The sequence below is a fragment of the Microtus oregoni genome, unplaced genomic scaffold (genome assembly GCF_018167655.1).
Source record: "Microtus oregoni isolate MIOR12 unplaced genomic scaffold, Mior012 000217F_ref0000251, whole genome shotgun sequence".
Classification (NCBI taxonomy): domain Eukaryota; kingdom Metazoa; phylum Chordata; class Mammalia; order Rodentia; family Cricetidae; genus Microtus; species Microtus oregoni.
In genome coordinates this window covers 160,633-187,930 of record NW_024544885.1, presented here as the reverse complement: position 1 = coordinate 187,930, position 27,298 = coordinate 160,633, and the positions used below count along the sequence as shown (strand labels likewise).

Genomic DNA, 27,298 nt, shown 5'->3' with positions numbered 1-27,298 from the left:
GGGCAGAAGAGTCAGTGAATGTTAAGCAAAACTCATAACTATTTTTATTACTGCGCAAATATGTTTAGTGAAAGTTTAAGCATATTTTAAAATAAACATGGCAGATTAAAAAGCCCGAGATGTTTTTCTATTGAAGTAACAAACTAAGGCATAGTTCACTAAAAGAAAGAACAGGAAGAGTTCATATTTTTGTTCAATTGAAAATATTTGCAAAAGCAATTTTAAATTTAAAGTGAGGTACTTTTCTACATTAAGAGCTATTAGACATGCAAAAAAGCAAAGAGGAAACGTTAAGTGAAAATTTTTGAAAAATAAATTATTCAAAAATGAAGATCACCTACCATGTACAGCTCAAACATGAAAGAGAAGTGAATTAGATTCTTTAGATGAGTAATTCAGTCATGTAGAAGATTTATGGTATAATGATACACAATTATATAATATATATGCACATCCTTAGCTCTTTTTGTAAAAGGCAAACATCAAAGATAATCATCTTAGCATGAGTTTTATTGTAGGCTCGGGTACCCGTCTCCCAGGAGTCTGTTGGTAGTCAGGGGACCAAATTCACAAGACATCTGATTGCAGTACTTGAGCCTCGGAAGGTGGGAAAACCAGCAAGGAAAGTAGAGTCATAGGTTTAAGTTCTCACTATCCACTCTGGACCTGGTTGACTTCATCCTCCTTGGGAAGGAAGGAATCTCTCTTCTCGACTTTACATGCTTTTTTGTTTTTATTTTTCATTAACACCAAGTGGCTCAGGGGCTCTTCATAAACACTCTTGGGCAGCCGGGCTTAAGACGGTCTAGGTTTAGCTTCGGTTCCTTTGCCAAGATGGCGGCCCGGGAGCCGGTGGAGGTAGTGACTGTGGAGCACCTCTGCCCAAGCGACCCGCTCGCAGCCACGATCTCCCCTCGCCTAGCGGACGACGCGCCGGGCGGCCTGGACCCTTTCCCGCCAAGGAGGGGCGTCTCGGTGGGACGCCACGGAGCACCTTCGCCAAGATGGTGGCGGCGCGGCTTCACCGCGCTTTACCAAGATGGCGGCGGGAGGCTTCCGGCACGCGCTTCCCCAATCAGGGATCCCGATCGGGGAGGTCAGGCCGAGGCGGCCGCCCTCGGGGTCCGAGAGCAGAGCGGCGCGAGCGGCTGCAGTCGCGCGCCCGCCGTCCCGCCCGCCCGCCCGCTCGGTGGAGTCGCGGCCGCCTCCGCTCTTGTCATAAGTGCCAAGTGCTGTCACCTGTGGGGGCACCAAAGTTACTTCCCCGCACCGCGGAGCCACAGCGCCGAGCCTCGCCCCGCGTCCCCCCGACCCCAGGGTCCCCGCATCGCCCCCGCCTGCCCTGCCCGGCGGGCACTGCCACTCTCGCCCCGTGCCCCTCTCAGTCCTCGGGGGACCGGCCACGTGTTTCTCTGGGAGACCCGGAGGCGCGTACGGGAACAGCTGGAGGGAGCTAAACGCTGACGTTGGAGGGCTTTGGAGCTGCGTGTTTTGTTTGATTTGGGGGAGCACAGGGGGGTCTCTGGAACCCTGCGGGCTGGGCAACGCACCCAGCCCGGGGCAGCAAATGTCACGATTCGGAGGAGGGGTCTCGGCGGGGAGCTTGGATGCGGGCCCCAAGGGGTGGAAAGAGAGGTCAGGAGTTTGGGGTGAGAAGAGGGCGGACTTCTCAGGCAACTTACTATTCCGTCTGCAACTTGCTTCTCGGCCTGCCCCCCCCCCCCCTCCCGCCCCCCAATGCTTCCTTAATTACATTTTTTTTTTTTCAAGTGCAAAGAAAGCCTGCTCGCTAGAGGTTTTGCATTCGGCGTGCAACTTCCTCCGAGTGTGAGCGCGCTGGCAGGCTGGGAGGGAGGGGTGGGGGTTGAACTTGGCAGGCGGCGCCTCCTGCTGCCGCCGCCGCCGCCTCCTCTCCGACTCGGGGAAGAGGGTGGGGGACGGTCGGGGCGCGGGGGAGGGTGGGTTCTGCTTTGCAACTTCTCCCGGTGCGAGCGAGCGCGCGCGCGCACGGCGGCTGCAGACGGGGCCGCCCAGACGATGCGGGGGTGGGGGGACCTGCCGGCACGCGAGTCCCCCCCACGGGCTCACAGTACGTATGCGCTGACCCCTCTCCTCTGCCCTCCCCTCCTCAAGCCTCCCCAGAGGGCGTGTCTGCTGTCCGGCCCCGAGAGCGGCCGCGGCGCTGCTGCACCGTTTCCGTGCCATCCTGTAGCCCCTCTGCTAGTGTGACACACTTCGCGCAACTCGGCGCTTCGCCGGCGCGGACCACCCCTGCGGCTCGGCCGGCTGCCTGTCACCCTTGGGGGCTCTGGCGGCGGACCCACGGGGCGAGTTCCCTAGTGGTTCCAAGCCGCCGAGCTGGGCGGGGGCGGGAAGGAGCCAGGGAGAAGAGAAACTAAAGAAACTCGCTTTGCCTCCCAGGCCAGGTCGGCACCCTGCCGCTGCCGCACTTTTTCTCTTTCCTCGGGTGGGGAAGGCGAAGGCGCGCTCGCCCGGGCGGAGGCGATGGCTGCGAGCCGCGGGGTTTGCAGGCGCCGTCGGGGCCGGGCTGGCGGGGCCCCGCACGCTGGGCGAGGGGGCGAGGGCCGCGGGCGCCCTTGCAGTTGCTGACAGTCGCCAACAGGTTGCACCGTTCCCCGCGGCCGCCGCGCGGCCCCTCGGGCGGGGAGCGGCCGGGGGTGGAGTGGGAGCGCGTGTGTGCGAGTGTGTGCGCGCCGTGGCGCCGCCTCCGCCCGCCCCTCGCTCGGTCCCGCTCGCCTGCCGCGGCCGGGCGGCCCTTTCGCGTGTCCGCGCTCCCCCCCCCCCCCACCTCCGCCTCCTCCATTTTGCGAGCTCGAGTCAGTGCCTGGAGCCCGAGTCGCCGCCCGCCCGTCGGGGACGGATTCTAAGTGGGTGGAACGAGACGCCGCAGCCGAGCGGCGCGGCGCCGGGACGGGGGACGCGCGCGGGAGACGGGAGCGGCGCGGGGCTCGGCTTGTCAGCCGGGAAGCGGGCGACTTTCCGCGCTAGGGGCTCTCCCCTCCCCCATGGAGAAGAGGGGGCGACTGTTGACTTCCTTCTCCGTGACACGCGCGCCTCCCGCGTCCGCACGCCGACTTGTTTATCTGGCTGCGGTGGGAGCCGCGGGCGGGCGGGCGAGCGCGCGGGTGCCGAGGTGAGCGGGGGCTGGGCAGCGGGCGCCCGAGCGGAGGTGAGTCGGGCTGGCGGCGCTCCCCGAGGGGCTCGGCAGCCGGGGCGGCGGGACTTGGCAAACTTTTGTCAGCCCTGGGGTTGGGGGTGGAGGCTGGCGAGGGCAGGGTGACGGTGACGAAAGGGCCTCGGCGGTGACAGCGCCGGCGCTTCCTCTCCCCGCACCGCCATCCCTGGCCCGGCGCGCTGCCCCGCCGTGGAGCCTCGCGCGCCCCGGCGGGAATCTGGCGTGCTTTTTTGGTTTTGCTTTTTGCCGCAAGCCCTCGGGTCTTGGGCTGTCCTTGGGGGCCGCCCGGACAGCCGCTTTTCCCTGGGGAAGGCAGAGCGGTGTCTGCGAGCCGCGGGCTCAGGGCGCTTGGCTGCGGGCTGCGGGCTGGTGGGGTGGACGCGGGGCTCGCAGCCTCCAGCCCAGACTTCTCCCGCCCGGCCTTATCTGCTAGAAGTGGGCGTGCCGCAGAGAACTCAACAGGTCTGGACACATTTCTCCCTTCACCTCGCACCTTTCTCCCTCCTTCTCTCCCCCACCCCCTCCCCCCGACGACTTGTGCACTAGCTTTGGGGCACGATTTCGCGCCCGACTTTTCTGAGTGGTCTCCTTTTAGTAAGAGACCCTCCCTAGCCGCAGGTTGTGTGTGTGTGTGTGTGTGTGTGTGTATGTGTGTGTGTGTGTGCGCGCGCGCGCGCGCATCGCGCGTGCAGCGATTTTTGACAAGTGCTACTTTCATGTTTGTGGTTGCAGGCTTGATCATTGCGGCCTTAACCACTTAAGACCCTTGGCATAGTTCGCTAGGGCCGACTAACGTCCCAGGGTTATTTACAGTTTTAACTGGAGGATAAATGTCGTTTAAGGGAGCATCTCGTCTTATAAAGTATTGTGATGGTCTTGGGCTTGAAAGGTAGCTGTCAAAAAAGCAGGTGTGGAAATTCATTAGGGGCCATTTCATATTTCATGGTTAGAGATCCTTACGAGATGCACACACAGGTCCCGGGTGGGTTCTGAGAGAGAAACCGCGCACATGGAAGATTCCTAAGGCAGGTCCACCCTCTCCACCTACCTCCCGTTTCCTTTTCAGTGAAGATGATCCTATTTCTTAGTGTCTTGGTACTGGAAAAGTTTACCGTTTTATGAGAGGGGTTCCCCAATATACTTATCATAGTCTTTGACAACCTCTTATAGCATTTTGTTTACTAGTAATATACTAACAATCTGGACAAATACAATTTAAATAAATGTAGGTTGAAAACTACAGAGAAAATTATTCTGAGCATTTTCTTGGATAGGTTTTGTCTGAATTTATATGTGATTCCACAGACCCGTTTCTCTATTTTTCCCAGCATTTCCATATTTGGAAAGAAAAAAAAATCTTAAATCTAGAAATAAACTGTTTTGTATTGAGTGCATTAAACAATTTTTAGAAAGAAATATAACTCGATTAATTTTGGTGTTAGGAGTTTTGATGAGTTCTGCTCTACTTATCTATTTAAATAAGTTAGAACTGCAGTGAAGAAGCTAGTACAAATTCTGCTGTTTTTAAAAGTACATAATAGGCTATGTACAATGCATATCACTTCTTATCGCCAACGTTTGGAGGTGGATGCTACTAAACAGGCACATCTGGTTGGAAATGGAGGTTACAGATAAGAGCATTTCCCTCGCCTATAGCAGAACAGCACTGCTTTTTTTTTTCCAAATAAAATGTGCATAATCCTTCAGGTTGTACCTTGAAAGGGTTGGATGTGGGGGGACGGGCAGGAGGTGAAATTGTGAGTCCTAAGGTGCAAACAATTTTACCATAGCGTTTATCAAATGTCTTATTATTGGTTTCCAGAAAGGCAATCATCCTTGATTGAGAAGGGGTTGGAATTTTAGGGATCATGCCTAAAAAAAGAAAGTTAAATACTTTGACATCAACTTGAACCTTTAGAATAATCATGTATAACAAATTACAATTCCTATGGTTGCCAAAGCTGTACATTTAGTGAGCAGAATAAACAGCCAAATTCAGATCAGTTCAGTATAACTCTGTCCTTGCAAATGAGCTGCCTTGTGTTTTTTAGCTGTAGTTCCCTGGGTGGGAGCAGGGACTATAGGGACTATATTTTAGAAGACAGAAACTATTCCTCTGATAGTGGGGACTTTGATTGGGAGTTACCTAAAGGGTTCATTTAATAGGCTGTCTCTCACTAATCGGATCAGAGATAATGTGATTTTATAGCTTATTATGCCCTCTCCTTTTTTTTTTTGTAGTTAATATTTGCCAATGGACTCCAAAGAATCCTTAGCTCCCCCTGCTAGAGAAGTCCCCAGCAGCTTGCTTGTCCGGGAGAGGGGGAACGTGATGGACCTTCATAAAACCCTAAGGGGAGGAGCTACCGTGAAGGTTTCTGCATCTCCGTCCTCACTGGCTGCTGCTTCTCAGACAGATTCCAAGCAGCAGAGGCTTCTCGATTTTCCAAAAGGCTCAGCAAGCAATGCGCAGCAGCCAGATTTGTCCAAAGCCGTTTCACTGTCCATGGGACTGTATATGGGAGAGACAGAAACAAAAGTGATGGGAAATGACTTGGGATACCCACAACAGGGCCAAATTAGCCTGTCCTCTGGGGAAACAGACTTTCGGCTCCTGGAAGAAAGTATTGCAAACCTCAATAGGTCAACCAGTGTTCCAGAGAAGCCCAAGAGTTCCACATCTGCTGCTGGGCGCACTACCCCTCCAGGGAAGGAGTTTCCCAAAACTCACTCTGATGCATCTTCAGAACAGCAAAATCTAAAAAGCCGGCCTGGCACCAATGGTGGCAGTGTGAAGTTGTATACCACAGACCAAAGCACCTTTGACATCTTGCAGGATTTGGAGTTTTCTGCTGGGTCTCCAGGTAAAGAAACGAATCAGAGCCCTTGGAGGGCAGACCTGTTGATAGACGAAAACCTGCTTTCTCCTTTGGCAGGAGATGATGATCCATTCCTTTTGGAAGGGGATGCAAATGAGGACTGTAAGCCTTTTATTTTACCGGACACTAAACCTAAAATTAAGGATACTGGAGATCCGATCTTACCAAGCTCCAGCGGTGTGACGCTGCCCCAAGTGAAAACAGAAAAAGATGATTTCATTGAACTTTGCACCCCCGGGGTAATTAAGCAAGAGAAATTGGGCCCAGTTTATTGTCAGGCAAGCTTTTCTGGGACGAATATAATTGGTAATAAGATACCTGCCATTTCTGTTCATGGGGTGAGTACCTCTGGAGGGCAGATGTACCACTATGACATGAACACAGCATCACTTTCGGAACAGCCGGATCAGAAGCCTGTTTTTAATGTCATTCCACCAATTCCCGTTGGCTCTGAAAACTGGAATAGGTGCCAAGCATCTGGAGAGGATAATCTGGCTTCCTTGGGGACTATGAACTTCCCAGCCCGATCCGTGTTTTCTAATGGCTACTCAAGGTAAGCTAATGCCGTTCTGTTCCATCATTTTAGTGTGGTCCGTTTTAGAACTCCTTTGTCAGGTTGTGTTTTCTAGAGATTTGCATACTCTTTCAAATAACTGAGTAGGAATGGTCTTTTGAAAGTAGGCAGGTTAGAAAATCTGAAGGACTCACCTGTGCAGAAGCACTTTGGGTGTTTGGATGAATAGTAATAGTTTCTCTCTGGTCGGTATTGAAGATTTTTGTGTGAAAACTTTACATCAGAATGGCTCAGTAACGAACTGCTTGAGTAGAGCGAACATGAAATCAAGAAAATAATATCTAGTCATTTAACACATAATTGTGCATACGAATTTTAGCTGCTTTAGAGTGCATTGTTACAGAAAAATGCTTCCATAGTTAAAAGTTGCTTTGCTATATGTGTCCTGTGTGGAGTGTTACCTTTCAATTAAAGGGTTAAGAACTGGGAGTAGTAACTCTGAGCTCTGCTGTTCCACCAACATTCTGAGTTTTGAAATGTTTAAAGCAATGCAATGTGTAGCGACCTAGACCATTGCTTAGAGTAGCTGAAAGTAGACAATTGGTGCCTGCTTACCAGGCTCTTTGAGGAAGGAACTGGTGCCGATGCTTTCAGATGCTTCTGCAGATACCCCGGTAGGTAACTCATGATTCGAATTTTTCAGGCTTCAGTTAGCAAGCGCCCTGTGTGTCTCTCTTCTTTTTTTCTCAGTATATGTATACCGACATTACTGTCTGATCTTGCCAAGGTTCCCTAGAAGAAATTACTGAAAACAACTTGTAAGTTAAGATAAATGCACTGGTAGGGTTAGGTAAGTGTGGATTGTAGCGATACAAGGCTGATTATTTGCTAGGGGTTTTGTTTCTTCCTTCCTTTGTATGTAGTCCCATTAACTTTTCCTGAACTATCAGTAATCTTCACTGCTCCCTTTGAGAGGATTTTAACACTCGCAAAGAGAATGTTCTCAATGTGTTCTTTCACGGAGCTACACCTTTCCAGCATCCCTTTTCCATGAACGTTATCCTACATAGATGCAGAAAAGGGCATCTCTTCCCATGTGTAGGAAGCTGATATTGGGGAAAAATTAGATTCAGACTGTGATCTATTTTTCTAAACAGCTTAATTATAGCTTAGCAAGAGGGGAAAAATCGCCTTTGCTCTTGTCTAGCCTGAGAGATGGGTGGTTACTGTTTGTATTGACTATTGGTAGTTACTACTAATCTAGTACTCATAATTAGTTCTCTCTTATTTGGGGAAAATTATTGCAGCATTTTAACTTTTCTGAATTAGGGGTTTAAGATAGTTCCAACAACAAAATTTAAATAATTTCTTATTGCATAAACTTATGTTTTTCAAATGTTGAGATGCACTGTGTTTTAAATTTTCCAATCTTAAAGTTTTTGACAATAGGTTTCATGCCATTGACTTTCATAAAAGAGTAATCACCGCTGATCTTATTATCTATAGAGAGCTATTAAACTGATTTATAAACATGTGATTATATAAGGAAAACCAATACATTTAGGAAATCCCTTGGCCTGAAAGCCCTCATAAAACTCTTCACTTTTTATTATAAAAAGAACAACAGAAGCAGAACTTAATTTGCATGCACTATAAATTATCATTAAGTCTTATAAAATCTGGGATATGAACAATAAATCTCACCTTTAAATCATTAAATAATTTCAGTGCTAAAGCACCTTGACACTTTCTTAGTGACATATTAAAGGTTCCCGTTTTTGTTGTGCCTCTGCCTTTACAAAGGTAGGCAGGCTCTGATGATGTGGCACTTTAGAAGTCCTTTCCTGTCCAGGGAGTGATCAGTTGTATACTGACGCGCTTATTTGTGTTTAATTACTGGTGTCTTTTAGCACAATACAATACCCTAATGGGCAGGGGCAATGCTTGCAAGTTTCACACTTAGGGCTGGAAACTGTGATTATCCAGAACCAAGCTTCACCCAAATAAATTGGGACAATGTTTCCTTTCTGACCGCTATTGAATTCTTCTATTGTTTCCCAGCAGCGGCCCTGGCAGATCTAAAATTGGTTGCTCTCTCTATATGATGCACGGTAGTTGCCAAACATTAGCAATGATCAGTGACCCTGAGTCATCAGCCACTAAGTCAACACGCTGAGGCAACAGCTGGATGGAATCCTCTCTGCTTTAGATAGGAAAGCAGCAGTGCTGCTAGTGACATCACTTGGATGTCACTAGCAGCACTGTATTTTTTTAAAAAGCATACTTTTTATTTAAATCTTAAATAACTGAAACATTTCCCTGCAGAATGTTAATAAAAACTACTTCATATTATATTCCGGGAGAAGACAATTTCTACAAATATATCAGTGGACCATGACATCAGGTTAGCACATTAAATTGTAAGCTTACGAGTATCATGATTAAGAGTTTCGTGTTTTGTTTTTTAAGGTTTAGGTTCATTGGTGGTAAGACAAGGTAGAGATTATTGCTGCTCAGATCCGTTCTTAGTAGCGCAAGCGTCCAGTTCTAACAGTCCCCTGTAAAATGCAGTGAGCTTAACGTAAGCATAATCGAAGCAGGCATGCTTCTGCGTAATTTGATTTTCTTCCTCCATGTTTCACCTCAGCATTAAATGGTGTACACTGCAGACAATAGGTGGAGAGCATAAAGGGTTTCAGAGGAATTTAGAGCCCTTTTCCTGAGAGGTAGGATGCTTAAAGAAAAAGAACAATGCAAGATAAAAGCTCAGTCTTCTGGAGTGTGGGGCTTGGTAATGGGAGCTTCACGATGCTCCTAAAACGTAAGGAGATGTAGACATCTCTATCGGCAATGTCTGTGTCAAGTTTTATAAAAATAATAAAACTGTAGGAGCATGGGGCTGAGTGGAACACATTCTGTCCCTCTTTTGTTTTGCCTATGAATGCCAGGCTAGATTTTTTTTTTTTTTTTTTTTTTTTTTTTTTTTTTTAGGAGGAGACAGAACATAAAGGAAAGAGTCAGTAGGTTTGGGCCATGCTTAGCCTTTTCTTTCGATCGCTTGTTTAATGTCTTTCCTTTTTCCTGGCCCTCGCACGAGTCTGACAGTGGGCGTTCCAGTGGCTTTTTGAGCTCGCTGTTTGTTGCTATCCTTTATATAAAAAGACTTCTGGGTGTGATTTGCTTTTGAGCATATCCTTATTTGCTTATATGTTGTTACCTTCATGGCAGATCCTCTCTTCTTCTTAAAGATCAGTATGATTGATTTTAAGAGGAATTTCAGCAATTGTGTACTCAGGTGTACCAGTTTAGTATGGAATGACTAATACAGACGTGTGTAACAAGCCATTAGTCAGCTCTTAATGAAATTCTTGTAATATTTCCTTGGCTAATCCCTGTATATTTGTAATTGACAGTTCAACTCGTATTCATGATGTTATTTTGGTTTTGTCTATTTTTGCTACAGATACATTATTTGACCATTTTCCATATGCTATTAACGTTTATGCATTTTATGACTTGTTCTTAAATGTACTTTGCACAGATGTAGATGCAGATGAAATGCAAGTTGCAGTAGATAAATTAGTAAGAGGGTAAAGGTCACTTTAGGAGCCTTTAGAGGTTTCGCTGACGAGAGATTGTATCAAATAGTATGCTTTCCACGAGTGCCAGTGTGAAAGACAGCTGAATTCGAGAGTTATGTAAGACTCAGTGCACTCTAGCCTAGTTCTATTAGGAAGCCTTCATTTATGCTTTGGTTAGGTCTGGAGCATGTTTCCTCAAGTACATTTGTCTTTAATACTTTTTCATAGTTAATTATTATGCGTATAATAGGTTCATGCTCTGTAGTATTTATTGTTCTAAAGCCGTCCTGGTAGTATTTTTGTCAAAAGTCATTGTTTAATAGAGTATAAATAGTTGTCAAATTGATAAGTATTTGTTTATATTTCTGAGGTATGCACAATATAAATTGGTGAATCCCACTGTATAAATAATTTCTAAGGACTATTTTATTGGATTAAGATACAACCAGAAAAAAAAAATCAACTCGTGGTCTTTACAAAAGAGATCAATTATCTATTTCTCCAGCTTTATTTAGCCAACTGCTCTTATTTTTTTCTACCTTGGCTTTGTAGTTTCCAAGTTCTCCTAAGGGAAACTTACATTTTAAAACAATTCTCTAAAATGTTTCCTTCCTTCCTTCCTTCCTTTGGAATCGTGTGGTCATTTTCATGCCAGTGACTCTTGGGTGTAACCTTTAATGATGTCTTTATTTTATATATTATTTTTTTATACATTAGAAAGTTAATTGTAGCTAGTGGCTTCAACCCCCGACCCCTGGGGGGCAGGGTAAAGAGAGAAGTAACAGGCATGGGAAAGGGGAGAAACTTGGGATTTCAGGACAGTTCCGTCGCAGCTGATCATCAGGTGTCTCAGGAGGAGCGCTCCTTCCGTCAGTGCGGTCAGTGCCTCAGTGAAGCTTTCCTGTGAGGACGGAGAGTGAGTGCGGTCAGTGCCTCAGTGAAGCTTTCCTGTGAGGACGGACAGTGCAGAGTGGCGGTGTTTCTAGTGAGCTCTTTCGCGTGATGCTGTATTACTAAAATGAGGACAAAATTTACATCATACTTTTATTTCTGCCAAAATCAATTTCATATTTGTCCCAGTTTAATTTAAGCTGTTATTAGAGAAAATCTAATGATTTGAGCTTAGTTAAAATAATCATGGCGCCTCATGTGGTTACAACCATTTCCTATTTCATAGTATACTTTGCAAATAAATTACAAACTCACTGTGGAGTAGAACTCTTTCCGTGGGTTATCTGGCTTTTTGTTAGGATATTGAGTAAATTAGGCAAATAACATAAATTATTGGATTCTGTAAGTACCAGGCAGCCACTTAAACTATTTATATTGCAATAGTCCTTAAAACTAACTATTTTGAATGAAAACATACCATCCCTTAATTTAATCTCTGAGCCAATTTAAATATTAATCACTTATCTTAATTGAACTATGTGTTTAAACATACTTATTTGGAGTAACCAGCTATTCATTTTAAATACTTCAGAATACTTTTTTTTTATTTTAGCAATCTTCAACAAGATTTATATTTTCTCTAATGCAATGTGTTTAACAAGGTCCCTGCTAATTTAGAACTTTTCCATTTACATATGGGAGTATAATTTACATATATTATGTATATATATGTATATGTGTGTAAGGAGAGAAGGGTTGAATTATGACATACATTTATACATTACATTCCTTACACATTACATTATTTTTAATTACTAATTTGAGAGTTTAATAAATGTGCAGTTTTTGACACTTAAAAACTTCCAGTTTATTATAGTGTTCATTTTAAATAATAAATTAGCCTTTATTCTAGATTATTTCATAAGTTTCCATAATAATATTTAGCCATGGCTATTATGAAAGCATATTTGATAGCCAAATTTTGAAAGTTATTGTGAAATGATATCCAATGTAGTTCATGATGTAGTATTTCGTGTTGGGGCAATGCAATGACTTACGACCTTATGATTGTCACATGAAGAGTAATGCGTGACTGGTTTGCTATGGACACTTCTATGTTGTCATCATTTTTATGTTTTGTTTTATAATTGGAAATTCGGGCTTTCTTAATTTTAGTATGTAAAATTTGCTCTCCCTTCCCACTACGTCCCTTCCAGATAATTTGATTTAGATGTTCAATAGAAATAATGGTAGGGGAAAAAAAAGACCTGGGTTCTGAGGCTAAACTGAACCAAGCTATCATTCTAGGTAATTAGGCAATTGTGTTTTGAAGTTAAAGATACTTTCTCTGTGTCGTTATTATCAAAACCCCAATGGGTCTGTGTGTCTGTGTAAAATTCTGCAATTCTCTTATCTATGTGATGAGGTGAATACTCTGTGGGAGGTCAGGGTATCCTAAAGACAGCTTCTTGACCTTTTCCTTGTTTATCATCAAGTATAAGACAAAAAATGAACTTAGATGTGTACTTTTATAAGATAAAGGTTTAAAATGGTGTTCTTGATAGCACATAAAGTGTAAATATTGTTGTAGCTGGACCCAGGAAGAACTCTTGAGTTCTCAGAGCTTGTTTTATGTAGTAGATAGGAGATTATCTGTTCCCATCCCCTCATTTCAGATGAGAGATTGAGATCATGGCCAGTGTTTAGGGAAGGACTCCACACCTCATTAGTTGTGCAGTTGCCTGGAACCACCCTATTGGCAACTGTGTAAGCCTTAGCATCCAGGGCTGCCCTAGAGGTCTAAAGCGAGTAAGTAGTTGACATAATACTGACTTCATAAAAACCACTGGTCCTTTCTTTCCTGTATAGCTCATTAGTGTTCTCTCCGTTCTTCGGCAGCATGAGGCTACGCACACGCTGCTACAGTTCATGCTCTCCACCCCTCACACGTTCATCGCATTCAATGTCTTCCTTCTTTGACGTTCTTTATTCTGCTTGTTATATTAAGTTTCCGAGTCTGTCAGGACCCATGTAGAACAAAAGCAGTTGTTACCTGAATTTTACAAGTGAGAGATTTAAGATATTTAAAGAAAAATTAATCAGAAACCTTCATACTGGTCTGAAAGGAATTACTTTCTATTTGATGTGCTAGAAATTCCTTGATGATCGTTCACACTAAATGTCCACCAACAGTGAGTCTGAAAACACAACATAAAGGAGAAATATGACCAAGGCTCTGCTCTGTATGTATGTGCGTCGTCGCTTCCTGTTTCCTAGCACTGCTACTTGATAGCATATGTAGATGCCTTTGTATCATGGCTCAGCAGGTAAAGGGGCTGTATGCAAGCCTGGTACCTGAGTTTGACCGCAGAACCCAGGTAAACGTGGAAAATGAGAATCTGTTTGACTGAGTTGTCCCCTGACCCTGACAGGTATGCCGTGGCCACCTCCCCTTCATACACACATGTATACAATAAAAATAGTATTAATTAAAAACCTAAGCAAATTCGTAAGTGTGAGTTTACTTTGGAAATTACAAAACAGTTATTAAAATGCAAGGTGGCAATTTTAAAGCTCTAGCAATTATACGCAGTTTAAACCAGGATGACCTCATTTGCTGAGAGTGAAGATACCTGCATCCCTAGTGTAGGTGTTGCCTGCATCCCTAGTGTAGGTGCTACCTGCATCCCTAGTGTAGGTGCTACCTGCATCCCTAGTGTAGGTGCTACCTGCATCCCTAGTGTAGGTGCTGCCTGCATCCCTAGTGTAGGTGCTGCCCATCAGAAAGCACTGGGAACTTTTTAAATGTCCACTGTGTACATTCCCCAGAGGGTCATGAGTCCCTTTTATCTAGACTGCTGTATTTAGAGCCCAGACCGTTACCTTAGTATTCATTTATTTTCAAGGTTTCGTTTTGTTTTGTCTTGTTGTACGGGGCGTACCTCCATCAGTAACCCTTTCCGTGGATTTTATTCCATGTTAGGTTTACCATCGGAAATTTAGTAGCTATACTGATAACTTAAACCACATTATTGATAAATGCAAGGCTGGTCCCTTTCTGTTTTTAATTGTCTGGTCCTCTCAAGTAACCATGCATGCAAAAATCAAGAAGCTTTCAATTTTAAGAGTCATAAATACTAACGCTTTTTCTAGGTTCATAGATTTGGGAGGATTAGAAACCTTGCTTAAAGACATCTACTAACTTATTCCTTGATGGTGACAAAGCTGCTATAAGGGCTGGAGAGAAGGCTCAGCAGTGAAGAACACTTAGCTGCTCTTCCAGAGAACCTGAGTTCTATTCCTAGAACATACATCATGCAGCTTAAAACTGCCCATAGTCCTGTTTCAGTGGGATCTGACACCTTTGCTATCCTCAGGCACCTTCACATGTGTGCAATCTGCCTGCATATGCATGCATACAATCAAAAATAAAATAATCATTTTAAAAAGTTTCACTAAAAACAAATTATAGATGCACATTATATATACACATATACATCTCTCTGTGTATATATGTATGTATACATATATGTGTGTGTGTTCATGTGTGTTGCCAAATATAGAAAAAATTAAATTGTAGTTTAAATTGATAGATATATCATTGTAAAATCTGAGTTTTACAAATAAAAATATTGAAAAATTAATTAGAACATTATGTGAATCATTTCATCTGGAATCCAGCTGGGTTTATGAAGAAGAAAATATGAAAGTAGAATAGATATTTTTAAAAATATTTTCCCCCAGATAGAAAGCCCAGAATGAAGGTTCTTATTTCTAAGTCCGCACCGTGAGAGGCTGTGTTGTTTTCGCTCTTCTTTTGCAATCATCTCGAGACACCTTGTAAACCAGAAAAGGAAACTGAGCTCATTAAACTGTGCATCAGTGTTCTTAATCAGAAAATGTATTGACTCCTTGCCTTAAACTGAATAACTTTCAGAAGTTTAGCCTGTCTCTGGTTGTAATATTTGCTTTTGTTGAGGATTATTTAAAAGTGTTCAGCTAAGGTGTTCTCTCCCCTCCTCCTCCTAGTCTCTCCCCCTCTATAAAATAGACTCTTAATTGAAAATGGCTGCCCCCACTCTTGCCTCAGCCTTCCACCATGCCGGCTCCTGCAGAGACTTCTGCAGTGTGCTTCCCTGGTACTGCCCTCAAGAAGGTGGTACTCAGTGGTTAAGTCCTGTTTTCTTACTATAGGGCAGAAAAAGTAAAGATTACTTCTAAACCTGTTTATTTCCCCTCTTTTTCTCATGTTTATTTTATGTTCAGGAAAGAAGGGCCATCTTTGGCTTGGACTTGAAAGGAATTTGGTGATTGCAGATATGGAGTAAAGGAGTAAATACAGTGTGAATTCCTACAGCAATTTGCAAAGTACTTGAGGTCCTCATTTCATCTCCTCCATGTCCTGGAGAATTAACCATTTGACGGTCACTATGGCAACAAGTGCACTAAAGTTACTTATATTAATAAAATAGTCTGAGTTACATGTTCAATATGAAATTCAAATATTTTTTACTTGTATTCTTCAAAATCTGAAAAGGAAACTTTGGCTTTTCTGGCCACTTTTTAATAACTCAAGAATTTTTATCTCAAGTCCTACTTTTATCTATTTTTCTGTTTACTGTTGACTGAATGTTAAGATGAGTCAATCCTGGCCTTTGAAATCATCCTGGCCTCTGAAATCATGGCGCATGCCGAACCATTCAGGATGTCTGCTGCATAGCTTTGCTGTTAGGACTGAGGGTGTATCCAGGAGAACTTCTTTATTGAGAATGGTCTAAGAACTTTTTTATATCTGTATTTAAAACAAGCTAATTTCTTTAATACTCATTGTTCTTCTGAAAACATGATGTCAGGTTTCAGTGGCTGATAAAAGGGGACGGCGAGCCATCACCATGATGTGTGAGTCGTGACAGCATTGACGTCTCTAGGCCCTGGATTTTAACATAACCTAAGGAGAAATGTTAAAGAGGAGGGAAAATTGGCACAGAATTCGCAGTCTGACTGACTGAGGACAAATGACCGTTTAATAGAGAGTGTCATTAAAACAGAGCCATGGCGGTCTAATAATACCAAGACAAATCCAGATGAAATGATAAGGAAGCCAGAAGGAAAAGTTAGAAAGCCATGAAAAAAGAAAATGAGAATTTTAAACTTCTGTCTGCGGCTTGGCTGTTTGGTTTCTGTGTGTCTCCACTTCTGCATGCGCACTGGGTCATGTGTAAGAAGCCTGGTGATGGTGTTGTGTCGGCAAAAGGAAGAGCTACAAGAACAAGACATACCATAGGAGGTACATTACTGGGGGGATGTCTGCTTGAGGGTACAGAGCTCTACTTGAGCAGCAAATACCTGTTGATCTGGGCGCTGGGCACAAGCGTGCAGCCTTAAGGAAGGCAATGAACAGAGTGTGATGGAGAACAGTGTCACGTTCATGCCTGCTCCGCCTTCCTCCCAATTTGCTTCTTAAGCTTTTACCTGAAGAAGGCCGAGTCTCTTCGTGGAGGAGGAGTGAATGGGGGCAGCCGAGGGGAAGAACGGGTAGTGAAAGTCCGCCCAACAATGTGGAGTAAGAGAAGGGGTAAGAACGTGTGCTAGGAAAAGAATGGAAACGGGTAGAATGACCCAGCTGTCAGGACAGACTTCAGTTGCCGTGGGATAGAGAAGTGTGACTGCACCATTATCCCCGCCCCCCTCTGTGGACCGCACGACAGAGGGAGCAAGGTGAGCATTGCAGTCTTGGACTGCACTTGCTAGGTTAACACTGAATTTCTTAGGCCATGTGGGCTATCTCCGTAGTCTCTAAGAGGAATATGGTTGTCTTTCTAGGACCCCTGGCATATGATCTAAGCCTCGGGATGTTTTGTCTGAAATATTTTCCCCAAATATCCACATGCTTCGCTGGCCTCCTTTATTTAGGTCACACTTCGATATCACTTGCATAAGAGAGACCTCTGTCTCTGTCTGAAATTATAACGTCTTTCTTTCACACATTGTTTCCTCCCCTTTCACATACTTAGGAATCTTTGTGTCCTCTCCGCTATAAGCTTGCTCTGCTCCTATATCCCAACATCCAGAAGAGTGTAGGATCGCGTAAGTACCTAACAAGTACATGCTGAATAGATGAATAAGAAACTTGGCATCTAAGTCAAGAAGAATGGGTATGGGTGATACTTCAGTCTAAAAAAGTCAATCTTAAGACAGAATGATGCAAATAGAGTATACATAATTAAAATATTTTGATTGTTATTGGACACTAAATTTACTCTAAAGCTTTAAATTAGACTGATTCTTGCAGTTTCTTAGAAGAAATCAGATACATATATCATTTAACAAATGTAGGGCAATCAGTGCTTATAAATGTTTTTGAGGGTGTTTGATATAGCTGGTTGCTTTTTTCCCCACTATATAATCTGCCACGGAAATTTACAATTATTTTTTTTCTCTGAAAATTTCATCAATGTATATGATATGTCTTAATCTTACCTGCCCCTACTCTCTCCCTCTACCACTTTTCCCATACACTTCCCTATTCCTCCAGTTTATAAAAGTGACCCACCAAGCCCAGTTAGAGCTTTCCTTATGGACATGGCTATCAGGTCTTAAGTCTCCTATTAAGAACAGGTTATCCTAGAAGATAGGTCAAATTAGGCAAGAAACCGTGTTGTTGCTGTTGTTGTTTTAAATAGTTATGTTTGTAAACACTGACTATTCCAGGAGAGGAAGAATGGCTTATTTTCTCTGAATTTCTAAGTTGTCTTTCTTCAGCTTATGGATGTTTTGGGTTTGATTTATTGCACAGTAGTAAATATCATCAACCTAAAAGGCGTACCTTCTAAGTATTGCAGGTGAATAATTCATTCTTAATTTGGGAAAGACAGTCATCAGTAGTAATAATAATAAGTTAAATAAAACCAAGTCATGTAGGGCTTAACTATTGAAAAAAAAATTAGATGAGGTCTTTTAAGAATGAACTTCTCTAGTGTTCAAGGAAAAAGTGGGGATGGAGCAAGGACAGGAGTCTGGAAAGCATCCAGAAAGCAGCCCCCCCCCCCAAATTCTCAGAGACTAGCTGGAGAATTACAAGGCAAAGATCTTAAAATGGCGGGAGGGAGTATTTCAGGATGCTGAAACAACTTGGGCTAAAGATAGGGCCTGGAGTTTTCTAGCTCCCTCAGTGGGTGCTGTTGAATTCAGTTCCTGAAGCATGTAGATGTTCTCACAACTTAAGTCCCAAAGGGGTCAGCAAAGCACGTGATTAGTTTATAGTTTGAAAGCTTTCAATTTGGAAGATAGGTTAAAACATCGAAATAGGTAGTAACATCCTTCTGAGACCATGAGAAGTGAGTTCTGCCCAGGAAGAAGTCTAGTTCCTGCTCCCCAAGAAGCTGCACCACAAGGGAAAACTGACAACGCCCTCCCTCCAAACTTTATTCCTCTCTAACCCATGCTGCAGCTGACTACCAGATAACCTTCCTAGAATGCCGCTTTCCATAGTGTCCTCTAATCAAGGAAATCCTCTGTGGTTGTGTTGCTCACCTGTATGCCGGACGATACATAGCAAGCCTTCCCTGGTTTCTCTTGCAAGTGGATTATAGAGGTCATCTCTGCATTGGCTCCTTTTAAATATTTTAGCAAATGCCTCATCAAAATATAATTTTAATGGGATTATTTATTTTGGTAAATTATAACGGAAGTAATTTTTTTCCCACCTCACTCCTCTTTCTTCCTCTTTGCTGTGCCTGTGCCTTTCTCTGTAACCACACAGTAGTAAATAGACATATATAAGTTGTTCCGGTTTATGTGCTGTTAAATCAAACTGGGATCATCTCCCCATTTCTCTGCAGCTTGCTTTGCTTACCTAACAAATATACCCTGGACTTGCAGATCAACAAATGTGGATTCTATTCTATTTAATAATTGTATAGTGTTCTATTCAGGTTGGTTGATGATTTTTGCCACCATGGACTCCAGTGAAGACCCTTTCCAATGCATCCCTCCTGATCAGAGATTAGATTCCAAAAGTGGGTTACTGTCAGAGTTCTGTGTAATCAAAATGTTAAGAGATGTACCCAGCCATTGGTGGTGTTTTCTGTGTTGGCCAGGCTGGCATTACACTCTTGATTTCCTGTCTCAACCTCCCTTCCTTGTACTAAAACTGCAGGTGTGTGCCGCCACATCAGATTCCAACTTAACCTTTCACAGGGAGTCAGGCAGCACTTGGTGATGTTTGCTCTTTCCTTTGTAATAAAAACAACATGATTACGAATTAGTTTCTTGCCATAAGCTTCAGAGTTGATTTTAGCACAGCAGTGCGCTATATAACACAGATGTTACAGTTTAGAATATAGGCTATTCCTCTGCTTTGGATGTTATCTAAGCTTTTAGGTTAACTTAATGACACAGTTTGTCCATTTCCCTTGCGTTGCTCAGCCACAGCAATCCATTCTCGCATCCTGTAGCAATGTTACTGGAAGGTAGGTTGTCAGATTAGATAAGGGGGGAATGGGAGGCCCCTCCTGTGGCTCTTAGTCTCATTAATAAAAGAATTTTAGAATGGACTCAAACTCCAGGCTGATTTTCTTGAATTTCAAAGAAGCACCCTGACAGACAAACTGCCGATCCCTGGCAGCTTCCTAGAGGCGAATGAAGAAGAGCAAGTCATGCCGTTTGAGCCAGCATGGAGGGCAGATGTGCCGTGACAGGGAGAGCATGCTTAGTAGGGCTAGAAAGAAGAAAAGAAAGTACCCTTTTCTTGAATAATTCAGAAAAGTGGACAGACTTAGGGAATGCATGCTTTGTAAGCTATTGTGCTGGGGTGAGCTGTCGTGAAAGAAGAACATTATCTCATTGAAGGAAAAATTACTTCTCTTAACTCTTTGGCATAAGATAAGCCTATCTTCCCAGGACTGGTCCCTTACCAAATGATTGACCTGGCCCAGTTGGGATGCTAGGCATCACCTCCCCGCCAAGCCAGAGATTCTATTCTCTTGAGTAGAAGGAAGCTTGTCCTTAATAGGCCTGTATTGCTGCTCTCACAGTTCCTGCTGACAGTGCAGGGTTTTGTTTCTCACCTGCCTCCGTGCTTGATGAGTAGGTGCCCAGCAGCTGTCTACTTAGATACTGCTTTCTTACATAGAAAATATATATGGGCATGTGTTTGTGAGTCTGTTAGATATTTTTGAGATTGGTCTCACTGGGTTTTTTCCTGGGTTCAAGTGATTTCTTTGTCTCAGCCTGCTGAGCAACTGGGCCTACAGGCGTGTACCTCCAAAACTCTGTGTATATGTGTGCGTGTGAGAACAATCACACACTCGCTCTCACACTCTTGCACATGTCTGTGTCTGATCTCTCTTTTTAATTTCATCCAGTCTTTGAAGAGACAAGGAATATTTTCACTGTAGCACCTTAGCATGTAAGGTAATTGTTTGAACAAGATCCAAGTTGAGGAGGAAGCAGATAGCATGGGTTTGCCTTAAATGTACTTTATTCCTTTTAGGGAAAATTGGAATTCTAAGAATCGCTAAACAGCACCCATATTGGTCACTTCCTGTTTGTGAGCCACAGTTTTCAGAGTTGCAAAGCGGACCGCAGGGTCAGGGCTGTGGGTACCTGCCTCCGGCTTGTGTTCTGTGGACGTTACGTTTGAAGCATTTGTAGGAAATGGTTTTTAGAAGGAGTCCAGTTTCATTGTCTTTTCAGTGGAGATTATGGAGAACGCTTTGTTCAGTGCTTCCTCTGCGCAGGAACTGGAGGGAAAGACCAAGAACACTAGTCTGGGAGCTGGTAAACTGGCCAAGAGTAACTTACTGTGGGCCAGCTAACCTCATTCCTTCTTTGTCTGCATTTAGACGGAAATGGATAGATGGTGAGTTGTGTGCCGGTGAGTAAGGTTCCAGTCTTCACCAGTAAGTCCCGTACACAATTGTTAAGGAGTGTTCTATCACTGTTGTAGACCCATGGCGTTCTAGCTGGGGCCAGCCTTGGGATCTAACCATTTCATCGGAGGAAACAGACCTAGTGCAGTTAATATCGTATCAGACTTTCTGTTTAAAATCTGTTTGACCTTGATCAAATTTACAACCCAGACACCCTTAGTTTCTTCGCTTTTGAGATGGGCACAGGGAGCTACTGCTGGTGAACCATGTGGTACAGGCTGACACTTAGCAGTCAGGAAACAGCAGTGCTTCTTCTTAATGATGGAACTTCAGATTAGAGAGCATCTTACTGTTTAAATGCTGTATGAGCCCTTGACCCATTGTACTGTGCCTCTGTTGATAAGTGAGTCTTCCTCCGTTATAGCTCTTAAGACAGGATCGTTATGATTTTAGCTTTCAAAGTAAGTATAATAGTTAAGCAATTGGAGACTTTAATTTCTGGTATTGTGATCAGATTTATATTTTGACTTAACTTTGAAGGGGAACTGAAAAATGCGTGTGTGATAGACATTTTGTTAAGAGGAGTGCTTCCTGTCTGACTCCCCCATTCTACTCCTTCCCTCCCACTCTGCCATGTGAGTTATGGAGAGTCACTCACTACTTACTACTTGACCCTCTTAGGCACTTGAGGGAAGGTAAATTAGAATAACATTCTGAAGAAGAGCAAGCCTCTCCTAGCTTCACAAATTCTTAGAATATTCTAAATAAGTTCACTGCTTGCTGTCTGATCTTTTTATATTTTCAGTTTCTTCTTAAAGAGAATAATTCTTTGAAAGTCTAATCAAACAGCCTCGTTAAAGGACTGTTTACATTTTTTCTTATGCTTCAATATAAATTAAATTCCACAATTAAAAAAGACATCACTTTCCTGGAGGATTAGTGGCTGAGAACACTTGCTGCTCTTGCAGAAGACCTCGGTTTTGGTTCTCAGCAGCTATATAGTGGCTCACACAAAAAAGCCATTATTTCCTGATTTAGTTTTTCAAATATGTAACTGTTCGTGTTATTACCTAAATTAAATACACATATTGAAACATATGCGAAGTTCTGGGTAAACTGGGCTGTATTTCAGCCTTACTCTGTTAGGTCAAAGGTTTGTCATTCTCTTTAGTATCAAGTTTTTCCAGTTTGAAGCTTTTCAGAAGCAACCTTTTATTTACTTGGTTGCTCAAAGTAAATTTGTCTGATAACTTGTATAAGCTAATATTTGCTCTGTAAGAAAGCAGATAAAAACATAGTGGCATTCACATAGCATTCATTTATTATTTATGAATCTCCAGGTTAGCTGATCAGTTCGTATCTGGCCAGGCTCATCTGAACTCAGCTGGATTTAGTCAGTGTATTTATGGTCAGTGGTTTGATTTGCTTTAGCAATAAATGGCAACTGTCAGCCGACTTGCCTGAGCTTTTTGAAACAGTAGAATTCCCAAAGAGCCAGAAGAAGCATGTAAAAATAAATTTATACTGTAACAACTCTGCGTCAACCACATTCTGTTGGTTGGAAGAAAACCTCAGGGTCCACAATCAGGAGACGGAAGCGCTGTAAAATGATTGCTGCCAGAAGGAAGACTGTGCTTTCTGGTCGTTTGGTTCCATTTCTTCCCAATTTGTCACAATAGTTACAGAATTTAGTTGCATTAAGGAAAAAAAAAAAAACCTTATCCTTTAGTTATGACAGTCAAATTGTTCGTGCCAGCTTCCTGAGGTGAAACGCAAATCACTGGTCCAAAGGGTAAAAGGGCTTAGAAGTCAGATACTAGTGGAAGCTCAAATTCCAGCTTTATCATGATCCAGAGCCCTGTCCTGCTTGTCATGTCGTCTTCCTGTAGGCATCAAAAGTGGCTACCTGAACTGAACCTCAGATTCTTTGTGTACATAAAAGGGGAAGCAGGGCAAGTATCTGCCAAGTCTTTTTAAACCATTGAGCTTATTCTTGGAAACCTTGCCTACACTTTATTCAAGGTGTAGACTTGATGGCCTCCTTGTACAAAAGGGAAGAGAAAATATGTCAGGGATGGAAGAGGAACGTCTGACTAATTTGGCCTCAGAAGGAAGTGGCCATTTGTGGATATTGTCCTATGAGACACATACTAAAAAGGTAGAAACCTAAGATCTCTTTAGAATAGGGTTCCTTATAATTCATAGGATAGGAGTTGTAATATTAACACAGTCCACATTTATTTTGTTGTTCAAAAAAAAAAAATTCTGGGCCCTTTTAGATCTAACTAGATAGGTGCCTTAATACCACATTGGGAATTATTTCCCATTAGAAAAAGAGTACTACGTAAGACAGGAAAGATTATACCACACATGAACAGTTGACAGTTAATTGTCTTTAAATGTTTAAAAGAGCCATTTAAACATGAAATGGCATGGATTTCTTTTCCATGCATGATAGATAGTTGTCATATTGAGTGGGAATTAAGACATTTAAATCCCTTCATTGTGGATGGAAGTTTCTGTCCTGCCCAGTCCCACAGCTGTTCAGTCCCAAAGAAACACACAGAGGCTTATATTAGTTATAAACTGTATGGCCTGTTAGCTCAGGCTTATTATTAATTGGCTCTAACAGCTTACCTCATAGTTCTTGTCTATGTTTCACCATATGGTTTGTTACCTTTTCTTAGTAACGCATCCTTATCTTACTTCCTCTGTTTCTGGCTTGTGACTGACTCTCTGCCTTTCCTCTTCCCAGAATTCTCTTAGTTTGGTTACCCCTCCTATACTTCCTACCTGGCTCCTGGCCAGTCAGTATTTTATTAAACGAATGTGAGTGACAAATCTTTACAGCGTACAAGAGCATTATCCCACAGCACTTTATTCTTCAACAAGATGAAAAAAGAAAGAGAAAGCCAGCTGGCAGTGGTGGCACACACCATTAATCCCAGCACTCTAGAGGCAGAGACAAGCTAATCTCTGAGTTTCAGGCCAGCCTGGTCTACAGAGCTAGTTCCAGGAAAACCAGGACTATACAGAGAAACCTGACGAGAGAGAGAGAGAGAGAGAGAGAGAGAGAGAGAGAGGGGTAGATAGATAAGGTGGATGGGAGTGGGGAGAAAGTGAAACCCATACAGAATAAAAAAGAAGTTAATGTAATGCTTATAAGGGTCCAGATATCTCAGAATCTGGACTCCGAAAGGGTGAGCTTTTAAAGCCTCGATCAAGACAAGTACCAGGTAAGTACTCTCAAAGGAATCTATGCTATAGTGAGTCTCTTCTGGTGTTACCTCTCTCTGAACACAGGCATAACATATGACTTTTCTCTACCTTAGTCACTGTTTAATTACACAGTATTCTAAGGAAAGAAAGTTTGGGTGTTGTTTTTGGTTAATGGCAAATAAAATGTTCCACTGTAGATGAGTGTTGTATAAAAAGCTGTTACTTGATTATTTTTATGAGAGTTAAACCAGCTTGAGTAGATTTCAGTCTTTGATTTTTTGGAAAAAATTCATTTAGTGCTTTAGAAGGACCATGTTCATCCATTAATCAAGGGAAACATCAGCTGTTCCAGATACTTGGGAACCAAGGATATTTCCCCCAAGCAAGCAATACTAATTTCATATGAATGCATGTTTTTTGTTTGTTGTTGTTTTAATTCTACAGGAGACTGCTGAAGAAAGAGTCTTAGTTTGGGAAGGATTGTTAATTGGAAAAAAGAAAAATCCGATGGACAAGTGGGGGTCAGGACTCTAAAATGGAGGGTCATAAAGATAAAGTGCTGTGCAAAGTGCTGAGAAGTCAAAAAGAGAAATCATTTTTCCTCATCTCAAAGGGCTTGCATCTGTCTAGGGGTCATGATGGAAGATTATTAAATAATTAAAAAACAAATACAGTAGACTTGGTGTCATAATGAGAAACTAGTATAAAAAACGGACAATATATATTTATATGGTCCTTCATTATGCAAATTAACATATTTCTCCTGAGTCAGCTCTCATCTGAGACAGAACTAGTTCCTAGATGTCCTAATTATTGTACAATCTGCACTGATAAGTCATGACTCCCACACATAAACCTTGGTACCTTCTCTTGGTAGGAGGCCACTGCCCTCCATAAACCTTCTGGGTTTCGGTGACCAGTTTCGGTGATTTTGTTTTTCAAAGCAGGGTCTTAACATATAGCCCTGGCTATATTGGAACTAATTGTGTAGACCAGGATGGCCTTGAACTCACAAAAATCCCTCCTGAGTGCTGGGACTAAAGACATGCCTATCTCAGTGGCCAGTTTTTGTTTTTAAACAAGTTATTTCTGCCTTATCATTAGAAGGTAAAAGCTGAATACTAAGGGATGTTTCTGCTTTAATGAATGACACAGTGTAAGAAAGCAAAGTCATCATAATGAGGGAATTTTAGGCTAGAAATAATTGAGGCAAAAGAGCCTCCTATGTACCTGAGCAGAGCATCCTCTTTTCCTCTGTGGAGCAACAGCCGGCTTGTGTTTTCTCCATCCCTGCTATCATCTCCAGTCAGCTGCTCTGCCTTTTCTATACCGTGATGTTCATAAGTCACAGGCAGTGGGCCACTTAAGGCTGTGAGAGTTAGTGGCACCACATCATTCCTGGTATTCCTGAAGGAAAATAGGTTTTCTTGTTGTTGTTATTTGTCTTGTTTATATGGTCTCTCCTGCCTTCCTCATTCCCATTCCAGAGTTGCAAATTTGCAGAGGTAAAACTCAGAAATGTGAGTATTTTTAGAAACGCCTCAGAAAATTTGGATGACACTTGGAACCATAACTCTAAAGGACAGTGAGGGTGCCAGTAAATTCTAGTGCCTAGGATATGGTTCCAAGATTTGCATTCATAACAAGAGAGGATTGCAAAACAATCCCTGTCCCCAGTTATTTAAGCATAAAGACCAAATCAGCTGGGCTAATGGGTTCTTGCTCTTAAGGGACACCCACCATTATTGGCTTGCCTTTGTCTGGATAATCTGTCTGCCACGAACCTGAGTCAACTGGGGCACATAAAGAGGCACATAAAGACAATAGGTATAATGGAATGATACCTATACAAGAAGGCACAGGGCTGCCTTATTGCTGTTTTTACATGGTAATTTAAAAAATATGACTGTATCTATGCAATTAGATGGTCATCTTTCCATGTCAAAATAAATCTTTTTTCTCAAAAGTTAACCAGATATACATTAAAGGAAGATGATTAATCCATTTAGCGCTATTCCAGTGTTGCTGAGCATGTTGGTGCTTATTTGTTATATAGCTTAGTCTGACCTCAATTCATGATCTTCCTCCTCAACTCTTCCCACATTCAGGGATCACAGGTATATGCCACTGAGTGTGTGTGTGTGTGTGTGTGTGTGTGTGTGTGTGCGCGCACGCACGTGCCCACGTGTATGTACATGATGTTTTTGGGGGAGGTGTATATGCTCACAAATTTACCTTTACTATTTCACATCTTTGTATAGTTTCAAATTTATAAAAGCTTTGAAATTGATTTAAGTATCATCAGAAGCATTAATTATAAATTTATCTTGTTATTTTTTAAGTTAGACTATGTCACCTGATTAATTTGTATTAATTAGTTCTTGTTGTACACAGAATTTCCAAAACCTTCAACTTTTAATTAAGTGAGATAATTTGAAAGCAGTTGTCTTGATGGCAGCCTGGAGTCTAGCAGCGTGGTGCATTAAATCCAGGTGTTTGCCTTAACACTGACATCAGGTTGGTGAGCCCTGTGGTTTGTGACATTTCCTGCTGAGTTATGAGATGGCTCTGTAGAAAACAGGTGACTACTGGAGGTTCAAGAGGCTTGGGAAAAGCAGTAGAGGATGCTACAAAATACGGCTTTGAGAATCCAAGTCACAAGTATAAAATTCAGCGGTTTCTGCTCTTTTTACTTGCATTGCTTCTTATCACTCGGTTTCACTCACTTGTCTGTAAAATTCTCTGGTCAACCTGAGGTTGAGGTAAATGTTGGTTTGGGAAAGTTTGAAAAGATAACAAATATCAGTAGTGACCATCCTGAGTACCATGAGCGAAATAACTGCGCAAGCTGGAGACAGTAGTTACTGAGCCCAATGAACTCTTAAAACTGTTTTACCAGAGATACTGGTTTTTAGTGATACATATGGGGAAAAGTACCTATAAATTCTGTGTATTGTTTAAAGAATAGTAAGCAACGCTTGAGGTACCTACTATCACTTAATCCATTAGCTGTGATTAGGTGGCTTTAACTTTATGCTATGGAATCATGTTAAATATAATGTGTGTTTGGTGTTGCTTGATTGTGTGTTTGCTTGTTTTCAGATAGGGTCTGGCACTGAAGCCCAGGCTGTCATAAAACTCATAGT

General features: G+C 42.8%; 1 protein-coding gene across 7 annotated transcripts in view; it reads left to right on the top strand.

The window, feature by feature from the left end:
• LOC121445589 (glucocorticoid receptor) overlaps nt 1-27,298 on the top strand; it is a 122,738-nt gene that overhangs the window by 25,077 nt on the left and 70,363 nt on the right. For 2 of the 7 annotated variants that reach the window (XM_041647736.1, XM_041647730.1), the window contains exons 1-2: nt 2,847-3,154; nt 5,438-6,628. In XM_041647736.1, coding sequence (XP_041503670.1) covers nt 5,451-6,628 — 1,178 coding nt within the window. In that variant the 5' untranslated portion in view covers nt 2,847-3,154; nt 5,438-5,450. The other 5 variants (XM_041647731.1, XM_041647733.1, XM_041647732.1 and 2 more) reach the window with 5 other exon arrangements.